The sequence below is a fragment of the Myotis myotis genome, unplaced genomic scaffold, assembly GCF_014108235.1.
Source record: "Myotis myotis isolate mMyoMyo1 unplaced genomic scaffold, mMyoMyo1.p scaffold_m19_p_17, whole genome shotgun sequence".
NCBI lineage: Eukaryota > Metazoa > Chordata > Mammalia > Chiroptera > Vespertilionidae > Myotis > Myotis myotis.
Window position 1 is genome coordinate 31,980,836 of NW_023416321.1, and position 10,681 is coordinate 31,991,516.

The 10,681-nt window shown below is 51.8% G+C and overlaps 1 protein-coding gene across 2 annotated transcripts; it reads right to left on the reverse strand.

Moving 5' to 3' along the window:
* Nucleotides 1-9: 9 nt before the first annotated feature.
* On the reverse strand, nt 10-7,105 carry SLC46A1 (solute carrier family 46 member 1). 2 transcript variants are annotated; one of them, XM_036340795.1, is made up of 5 exons: nt 6,811-7,104; nt 5,555-6,407; nt 3,102-3,185; nt 1,165-1,321; nt 10-622 (listed from the first exon to the last, which is right to left on the reverse strand). In XM_036340795.1, exons 1-5 carry the CDS (start codon nt 7,045-7,047, stop codon nt 565-567), a joined length of 1,389 nt encoding a protein of 462 aa, XP_036196688.1. In that variant the 5' UTR covers nt 7,048-7,104; the 3' UTR covers nt 10-564. The 2 variants fall into 2 exon arrangements, with proteins under 2 accessions (XP_036196688.1, XP_036196689.1); XM_036340796.1 differs by lacking the exon at nt 3,102-3,185 and having other exon boundaries at nt 6,811-7,105.
* Between the last annotated feature and the right edge of the window lie 3,576 nt (nt 7,106-10,681).

Below are 10,681 nucleotides of genomic sequence, written 5' to 3' on the forward strand. Positions count from 1 at the left end.
CGATTCATGTCAGTGTGCTTGTACTGATTTATTATGATGGTTGGCACTGCTAAGCCAGGGGCTTGATTCCACTGAGTCCGTAGCACTCTCTCTCCATCCCCACAACCCTTCCTCCCCTCGAAATATTCATCATTAAGGCATGGCTGGTGGCTGCTCACGATGAACTGTGAGCTGTGTAGTCTGGGTTGGAAGCAGAGATGCTACCCCTCGTGCTTCAACTGGTCCCTGAGGCATCACCTCCATCAAGACCTCCTCTCTCCCCTGGAGGGTTTTATGTAATTGCATAAAGGATGAACAGAGACCCCTGTTGCAAATGTTCCTCCCGCCACTGCCTGCCCTGGAGTCAGACTGTCTGGGTTCCAATTCCAGATCCTCGAGTCATAGGCTGGCAAGCTTTGGATGAGGTGGGGGCCCTGGTCTAGCTTGACCACCTTATCCAGGGTGAACACTGCCTTTGAGGGGAGCTGCTGCTGCTGCTGCTGTGGGTGGGATCCCAGGGGCATACTTCCAGCTGGTTAGTGCTCACTTCGCCCCTCTTGCCCTCTGTTCTCATATCTGGGCAGATCAGGGGCTCTGGGGAAACTGCTGGAATTCAGAGCGAGGCTCAGTCTTTCCAAGAATCCTGCAAGAGACCAGAGAGAGGGTTCAGATTTGACATATGGGGGAACCCTCTTCAACTCCTGAAGAAGCGACACAGGCTTTGTTGGGTGGGCCAGTACAGGTATCCCCGCTCCCAACAGAGAGGTGAAAGGCAACGTCTTGATAAGAGGGCTCTGGAAAATGAGTCGGAAGGCTATGGGGGCAGAAGTCAGTAGGCAGGCTAGCCTGTGGCCCAGTCACAACCAGCCAAGGAGGCTCTCCGGCTTCCCTTTGGCAGATTTGTCGCCATAGTTCCATCCGTAAAATGCGGATGGAGGGGGATGAAGGGAAGAGACCAACCTTGCCAAGAAGCAATGTTTGCCTGACCCTTGCCCTACTGCCCCTCTGTCCTGCCTTTGGAAAGTGGCTCCAGAGGATTAGGCAGCCATCTGCACGGGGAGAGTCAGGCTGGGCCTGAAACACCCACAGGAAGGGGTCCAGGCAGCCATTTCTGGTCGGCAGGAAGAGGAAGAGGGAACCTTTGGGATAAAGAGCACAGGGGCCTGGGACAGAGTCCTAAGTTACCCAATCAGAATGGCAGGGATGAAGAGGAGGCCAGCTCCCAGGAGGAAGGGAAACCCCTTCATGAAGTTCAGGGTGGCTGGGTAGAGCGAGTTGAAGATGCTGGAGGCCATCAGCATGGCCAGGCCATTCACACAGGCCACAGCAGAAAAGAGAGCACCTGCGAAGAAAGAAATATCACACTGTGGAGTCTGGAAGACGTAGGTTCAAATCCTGGCACCACTGCCTCGCAGCTGTGCGAACTGGGGCACGTCACTGAATCTCTCGGAGTCTCACCCTCCTCACCTGTAAAGCCTACGTCATGTGTTGTGATAAGGTTTCAGTGAGGCCATTCATGGAAAGCACCTGGCACACAGGGGCTATGAAACTAATGGCTGTTGTTAAATCCATGCAGCCAAAGTACATGTGATTATCTTCGAGCAAAAGCCTGAGGAAAATGGTTGTTGTTTTAACCCCTTCAGAATCATATCCTGCTTGAGGTTCCTCGTGGGGTTAATTCCCAGTTCCAACGCTCATTAGCTGTGTGGTCACTGAACAAGTGCTTAACCTTCTGGGTTCTTGCACCCTTTTTGTTACATAAGGATACTACCTACTTCAGAGATTGGTGGCAACACTGAATTCCCATGTAAAGCTCCTATCACAGGGCCTGGCCCCGGGAGGGAGCCAGTTAGTAAGGGCTGTTCTTTTTTCTGGTTCCCCTGGCACCTCTGGGCAGAGTGAAAGTGCTGGATAAAAAGCTTATTGAGTGAATGAGTGAAAGCACCTGGTCGGCTCCACGTCCTCCTTCCAGGGCAGATGGGGAGAAGTGGATGAGCCAGATGTTTCTAGACTGGGGTCTGAAGACCCAGAGGCCAGAGAAAAGCTCTTCTTGATAGTTATGCCAGCAGAACCCAAATTTTGTGAAATGAGCAATAATCCAACGGAAGTTGAGATTAAACTGTCAGACCATCAGAGTTGGAAGGGCCTGTAGATGTCATCAAGAACAAACCTCTCTTGCCGGAACCGGTTTGGCTCAGTGGCTAGAGCGTCGGCCTGCGGACTGAAGGGTCCAAGGTTCGATTCCGGTCAAGGGCATGTACCTGGGTTGCGGGCACATCCCCAGTAGGAGATGTGCAGGAGGCAGCTGATGGATGTTTCTCTCTCATCGATGTTTCTGACTCTCTATCTCTCTCCCTTCTTCTCTGTAAAAAATCAATAAAATATATTTAAAAAAAAAAAAAGAACAAACCTCTCTTGCCCTGGCCAGTGTGCTCAGTTGGCTGAGCATCATCCCGTGCACAGGTCAGGACACATGCCCAGCTTTCAGGCTTGTTCCCCAGTAGAATGCATGTAGGAGGCAGCCTGATCAGATTCTCTCATCATTGTTTCTCTCTCTCCCTCTCCCTTCCTCTCTAAAATCAATAAAAACATTAAAAAAACAACAACACTCTTATATAAATGAGGAAACAGTCCCAGAGAGGGAAAAGGGACCTGCCTAAGATCACACAGCCAGTGGGTAACAGAGCCAGGACTAAAACCCAGATCCCAAGACCTGCTGCTCTTAAAAACAGACCTGGGTTTGCATCCTAGCACCACCACTTACTGAGTGACCCTGAGTTTAAAGTCAATTTAACCCTCTGGGCCTTGGCTTCCTCATCTTAGGGACAATGAAACCTACACCACAAAGTTGCTCACTCCCTCTGAGCTTGTACGCTCTGACCCCAGTGAAGCAGGGCATGCTGGCATCACCGCATCCATTTTACAGATGGAAAAGCTGAGGTCTGAAGAGGGCAAATCCTCCGTTTGGGTCACCCAAAGACCAAAATGGTGCTCTGCTGACTGTAAATTCCAACTCTGTGGTCTGAAAAGCCAAGGCACTGTGGTCCTCTGCCAGCTCTGGGCAATTTGTTCCGAGAATATTGGGCACAAGGAACCAGATGCTGGTTGACCATGACACTTACCCTGCTCTGACTTGCTCACCAGCTTGGAGAGCTTGGCCCGGACAATGGGTGTAATGACTAAAGACAGGAAGAGGAGCCCGTACCCTGTGGAGAAACAAACACCAGGAAGATGGGGTTAGGGAGGGGGGTGCCCAACCAAGATGTAAGCAGAGCTCCTAGACCACCCCAGATGGGACTCAGGTTAGACACAGGAAGAACTTCCTTGATAGAGAAGGACACAATGACTAAGGAGGAATGGAGACTACCCTTCTCAAGCTTTGGCCTACCTGCTACCTCTTTTATGAATAAATGCTGATTCCCACCCAATGGCATTTTTGTCAGAACACCTCTTGTGGTCCCATTGGGTAACACCCACATAGTAGGTAGATGGCAAGGTACATAAAACAAGCCCGGACTTTGGAGGCAGTCCTGAGTTCAAAACCTGATGTTATCACTGTGTGGCCTGGGCCTGACTCCCATCTGTAAAAGGATAACAAGGCCTTCCCCACAGGATGATTCTGGAGTATTAGGAGGCTGAAAAATGGCTCAAGATATGAGGTCCTAATCCCTGGAATCTATAAACATTGCCTTATTTAGAAAACGAGATAAAGTTAATAATCTTGAGATGAGGAGATGATCCTGGATGATGACAACCTGATAAGTTGGGCCCTAAATAATTTGACACGGACAGAATGGAAAAGGCACACAAATGAGGAGGCAATGTAATCACAGAGGCAGAGATCACAGTGATGCAGCCAGGAGCCAAGGAATGCTGGCAGCCCCCGGAAGTCAGAAGGGATGAGGGACGGATTCCCTCCTAGAACCTATGAAAGGAATGTGGCTCTCCTGACTCTGATTTTGGTCCAGTGATATGGATTCTTGACTTCTTGCCTCCAGAACTGTGAGAGAATAGATTTCTGTGTCTTAAGCCTCCAAATTTGTGGTAATTCGTTACAGCAGCCCTAGAAAATGGATACATCAGAAAACATCCATGAAGAGCATGGCATAGGAAGCACATAGTGAGTGGAAGTCCCTTTGCACTTTGCATTTTGTTACTCACAGGCGTACGCTATTTCCTTTACAACCATTTCTTTCCCTTGTGTGACTATTGCCTCCTCAGTAAAACTGCAAGCCCCTAGAGCAGCAATTTTCAACCAGTGTGCCACGACACACTGGTATGATGCCACAAGAATTTTTAAAACATGCAATACCTGACTATGTAGTCAGGGGCATGACCTATTTTCCCTTAGACTGTCAAATAAAAAAAAAATGACAACAGCCATCCAGTATGAATGAATCAAAATTATACCTATTTTTTTTTTGTCGTCAGATCGGCAAAAAATACATTTTTTGGTGTGCCGCAGAATTTTAGTAATTAGCTTATGTGTGCCATGAGATGAAAAAGGTTGAAAATGGCTGCCCGATTGGATAGTAGATCCTTCAGAGTGGGTATATGATGAGGCACCACAGGGCCCCTTTGGGTGTCAGGCTCCCAAATCCCACTCTGCTGAGGCTCCCCAGAGCAATGACAGCGTCTTCATCATCTCTGAGCCCAGCACCAAATCGATGGGAGATGCTGTGGGCAGGAGAGAAAGGTGCCTGGTCCCCTTCAGCCTCACTGTCCAGGCAAGCAGCCAAGTTAATACATCTGTGATTACTGAATGGCTCACTTTGTACACTACATAGTTTAGACTCTAAACTTTAGAGCTTTATCAAAATAAATCTGTCCCTTTAAGAAAGTTAACTTCCTCATTCCCAGCTGCCCCTCTCCCACCAACATAAGAACTAACGCAAGCAAGAACTTGATAACTGTGGTATGAAAGGCTGGCTCTTTTAAAAACACCCAAAGAAGCTGACTAAGGATATTTGAGGTAGGTCCCGTGATTATCAGAGAAGTGAGTATTAAGACAGTAATAGCATGGACTTTGTCTAAGAATATCATGAATATTGGCTATGGGAGGCCAAGGAATGAAGCAATTAGTGCATGAGCCATACTTTTGTCCGTTGCTCTGTCTTACTAACAATATTTATGATTGATAATGTGGATTAATTACTTTGGCTAATGAAGTTCAATATTTTACGTATAACAAAAATGCCAGCCTAGCTGGCACGGCTCAGTGGTTGAGCGACGACCAATGAACCAGGAGGTCACGGTTCGATTCCCAGTCAGGGCATATGCCCAAGTTGTGGGCTTGATCCCTAGTTGGGGGGGTGTAGGAGACAGCTGATCAATGATTCTCTCTCATCATTGATGTTTCTCTCTCTCTTTCTCTCTCTCCCTTCCTCTCTGAAATCAATAAAAATATATATATTTTTAAAAAGATGCCATTTTTATGAGGTTTCTTAGTTGTCTGTCTTCCAGTGCAAGCTAGGAACATAACGATGTTTCCAAAGGCATAAACCAGCAAGTGGCTGTCCCCCAATCTTCACCCAGCACCTCTGGGATAAACTGTCCCTGAGCCCACACACATTACCTGTGAACATCAGGGGTGTGATGGTAGCGAACGCAAAGACCACCATCCCCAGGATGTTAAAGGCCAAGCCAATCTCAGCCACCCAGGTGTCCGTCAGGCAGAATCGCATAAGCCACAGGCCCAGCAGGCTGGTGAAATACGGGAGGTGTCTGGCTGCAGAGCCGTAGCCAATCAGCTTGGAGTCCCAGCAGAGGGGTCTGCTCAGCTCATAGATGGTCAGGATGTCCTGGGCGCCAAAGTGCACAGTGATCACCACAAAGATGACCAGTGAGTACAGGGCCAAGTGCTTCCTGGACTTGTCCGGGGCCGGAGCCGTGTAGAGCTGGACAATGGATCGGTGGTGACGGAACGTGAAGAGCCGGGCAGGTTTTGGCTCCATCACAGTCTCGCCAAAGCAGAAAGCAGCATAGAAAGTCATGAATATCAGCAAGGCCAAGGCCAGCCAGAAGGGGTTGGCGTAACCCTGGGCCTGGAGCCAGTGGCCCCCAATGAGGCTCGCCACCATCCCCGCCACCCCGATGCATGCTTCCAGCAGGGCCATTCGGATGGTTCGATTCCGGTGAGAGCTGACATCTGCCACGGAGGCAAAGCCAGCAGCCAGGAGGCCACTGAAGTCGCCGAGGAAGGCACAAAGGATGCGGCCCAGCACGAAGTAGCCAACGTGTAGCTGCAGCTGCACCACAAGGATGGATACCAGCGCCTGGAGCAGCAGGCCCAGCGACGCCAGCACCAGCAGGGGACGACGGCCCACACAGTCACTCCAAGCACCCAGCAAGGTGGACGAGAAGAGCCCCACCAGGAAGCCGCCCACGTTCATGTAGAGGGTCCAGTGAGAGGTGAGGGTCTCCACTTCCTGTGGGGGCATGAGTCTCACCAGGGCGTTCTTCCTCACTCTGAGCTCCCTCCACCCCCACTTCCCTCGAAACTACCCCCATCCTGGGAGAGACGGGGATGCGGACTTTCTTTGGAGCCCTACCCTCCAGAGAATTTCAGTGCAGCTCTCAAAAACTGGCACTAGAAGGAGGGTTATAGAAAACGGTCCTAGGTCCTTTTCCCTTCCTTTTTTTTTGGCCCTCTTTTGTTAACTCTTAAAGCTAGAGGAACTTTACGCATCCTCCATACTGCGGTAATCGGGCAGGCCCACCACCCGATATCCATGACCGCCTGGGAGGCCCCACCTTCCCGCCCGCCCCGCCCCCTCGTCTGTCCCCTCGCGCTAGCTCAGGGCCCGCTCGGTGCCACCTCCCGGCTTCTACCTGCATGATGGGGTTCGCGCTGTGGTTGCTGCAGCCGCCTCTATCGTGGGTGCCATTGTAGCCGAGGTCGGCACTGAAGCGGTGCCACAGGTACTGCGTGGTGAGCGGGCCCTGCAGGACCAAGGCGAAGTTGGCAAGGAAGAGGATGGGCCCCACGGGGCCGCGGAACAGCACCTTCGCCGCGGGGCGGCTGCGGGGTGCGCCCGCGGAGCTCGCGCTCCGCTCGGGGCGCTCCATGCGCGTGCAATTCGAGCTGGCGCGAGGCAGATGACGCGGCTTTCTGCGCCTGCGCGGGCGTCTCCAGCTCAAAGTCTGGTGAGGGGGCGGGTGTGCAAGACCTGAGATCCACTTACTCACGCCCCGCCCTGTCTGGGCTGACGGGGGCGGGCGCCCAGCTCCCAGGTGACCTCACCTGCAAACGGTACAAGGATACTGCCCTGCAGCCCTCCTCTCCAGTCCCCGGTGAACAATAAGGAAAACATCAGCATTTAACATTTATTGATCGTTCACTGGGTGCCGGGCACTGTACTAAACTGTGCTTTCACCTCCCAATAACCATATAGACTAGCCATATAGACTGCAGAAGAGGGAACGAGGACGTGGGGCCCTCGAGGCCCAAGTGATGAAACACAGGACTTCTGCTGCCCATGCAGATGTTCTGCGCTGTAACTCCGCGTGGGTGAGGGTGCAGCCTGGAGCTCTGTTTACTGACTCCGTTCTGTTACCTAGGCTCCGCTACTCTCTTGGACAAAACCAGTACCTCCCTGTGCCCAGTGTCTTCACCTTTAAAATGGTGAAGAGCCTGCCTCAAAGTGTTGCTGTGGAAGAACGGTGTCTGGCACACTGTAGGTGCTATTATTGTTACTAGTAGGCTGTCACTTGCTGAACTCCTGCCCTAGGATCTTTTCCTGGGAAATTAGTCTTGTTTGGGGGCCGGAAGCTGGTTCTGAGGTGTGTTGGAGAGACAGTGGAGGAGGAGGAGATGGTGGAGGGCCTTGGAGGCTATGGCTCTGTATTTGATAGGAATTGGGCCGGAAGGCCTGTTTTATGGCCTGTAAAAGAGAACAGTATTATCTGCCTTCCTCCCTTCTTCACTCATTCAGTGCATTTATTGAGTACCCTGTATGGGTCAGGGTCCATGCTGGGGAACCTCTGGAATCACAGCAGTGAAGGAAACAGGCCCCGTAGTTTCTAGAATGGCGAGGGAGAGACGTCAAAGAATCCTACTAATACAGGTATGATTTCAACTGTGGCAAGTGCTGTAAGGAAAGGAATTGTGGGGCTCCAAGGGTGCTAATTCAGGAGGCTGGGCCTGGTCTGAGAGGAGCAGAGCCAGGAATGATGGTGGCAACGTGGCAGCTGATTGGATTTCTGGAGGCAGGCCCTGATTGTTGGGGGCGGGTGGGTGGGGCTCCATTTCTGGCCACCACAACTGCAAGTGGCCTTGTTGCTGGCTTTTTGACAATCCTCCACTTCCCAGGAGCCAGGAAGAGTCCCACGCTCAGAATAAGTAGATGTTGGCTATTTACTGTGCACTGAATGGTGGCCTGCTCCTCATAGGACCCTTGCCACCTTGTAGTCTTCCTAAAGATAGGAAATTCCACATGAAACATGAGGAACCATGGGTTGGCTCCCTCCCCTCTCCACCACCTACACAAAAGTTTGGCCCAGTTAGGTCAGCTACAGTGAGGGAGGAGTACCCAGCTGAAATCTTAGAATTATCCTATCTAATAAAAGAGAAACATGGTAATTAGCATACGACTGCTACCCTTCCCATTGGCTAATCAGGGAGATATGCAAATTAACTGCCAGCCAAGATGGCCGCAGGCAGCCAGGCAGCTTAAAGCAAACATGAGGCTTGCTTGCTTCAGTGATGGAGGACTCCAATGTTCCCCGCCTGCCGCTGCAGGCCTCTGAGCTGCAACTCTAAGCAACTATGTTACAAATATAGAAGCTAAACAAAACCCCAGAAACCTGCTTTAGTCCTTCGGGCTTCAGCCAGCAGGATCGCAACATTGTTTGAAACCTGCTTTCAGCAGCGGAGGCCTAAGAGCTGGAGCCAAGCCTGAGAGCTAAAGCATGCCCAGAATAAAAAAAAAAAGAAAAAAAGGAGCGGTTGGGAGCTTCGGTCACTCGCCAGCCTGAAAACAGCCCTCAGCCCCTCACCCAGACTGGCCAGGCACCCCAGTGGGGACCCCCACCCTGAAGAGTGTGTGACCAGCTGCAAACAGCCATCATCCCCTCACCCAGGATGGCCAGGCACCCCAGTGGGGACCCCCACCCTGATCCAGGACACCCTTCAGGGCAAACCAGCCGGCCCCCACCCGTGCACCAGGCCTCTATCCTATATAGTAAAAGCGTAATATGCCTCCCAGCACCGGGATCAGTGGAGCCGAGAGGCCTCCCGGCACCCAGATCAGTGTGACAGGGGGCAGCACCCAAACCCCCTGATTGCCCTGCGGCTCTGTGTGTGACAAGGGGCGGAGCCACAACCTCCCTATCTGCCCTGCTCTGTTCGTGACAGGGTACGGAGCCCCAACCTCCCTGATGGGCCCTGCCCTGTGCGTGACAGGGGGCAGCGCCCCAACCCCCTGATCAGCCCTGCTCTGTGCGTGACAGGGGGTGGCGCCCCAACCCCCTGATCAGCCCTGCTCTGTGCGTGACAGGGGGTGGTGCCACAACCTCCCTATCAACCCTGCCTTGAGTGTGACAGGGGGCGGTGCACCAACCCCCCAATTGGCCCTACCCTGAGCATGACTGAGGGTGGCATCGCAACCTCCCAATCCGCCCTGCTCTGTGCATGATAGGGGGCAGCGCCCCAACTCCCCAATCGGCCCTGCTCTGAGCCCAACCAGGGGCTGCACCTAGGGATTGGGCCTGCCCTCTGCCACCTGGGAGCAGGGCTAAGCCAGCAGGTTGTTATCTCCCGAGGGGTCCCAGACTGCTACAGGGCACAGGCCGGGCTGAGGGACCCCCCCTTCCCCCCGAGTGCACAAATTTTTGTGCACCGGGCCTCTAGTCTTATATAATAAAAGGATAAAATGCAAATTGGCTGAACAGAGGAACGACTGGTTGCTATGACATGCACTGACCACTAGGGGGCAGACGCTCAGTGCAGGAGCTGCCCTCTGGTGGTCAGTGTGCTCCTACAGGGGGAGCACCACTCAGCCAGAAGCCAGGCTCATGGCTGGCCAGTGCAGCGGCAGTGTCAGGAGCCTCTCCTGCCTCCGTGGCAGTGCTACGGATATCCTACTGATGGGCTCCCAGACTGCGAGAGGGCGCAGGCCGGGCTGAGGGGACCCCCCCCTCCACCCTGAGTGCACCTTTAGTATATATATATTTCCAGCTCTTCTAATATAAACTTGTCTTTTTATCATGGAGCATATAAAAATGTTTTAAGTCAGATGATGTTCCTCCAGTTCACACCTATTCTGATTCAACTGCTAAAGATCAATTTCATGCCCCTTAGTATTCTGGAGATGTCAGTAAGAGCTGACTTTATTACCAGGCACTATATAAGGTCATTACACACATTATCTTATTCAATCCTCACCACACCTTATGATGATGTATCTGTGGTTTTAGAGAGATGCAGGAAAATGGTCCTTCCCACTCTGAGTATCGGCTATCTCCTCATACCTGTCCCAGTTTCCTGGATCCCAAGATTAGTATATGTTAGTCCCTTTGCCAGGAATACCCTTCCCACCTTGCTTGGCCTATTCAATTCCTATTCATTCTTCAAGACCCACCTCTGTGTCATACTTCTAGGCAGAATTAGTTATTGCATCGTATGTGTTTCCACAATACTGTGTTCATACACTTAACCCCATACATTTGTACTTAACCTGGTTATAAATATGTGTTTACAGGT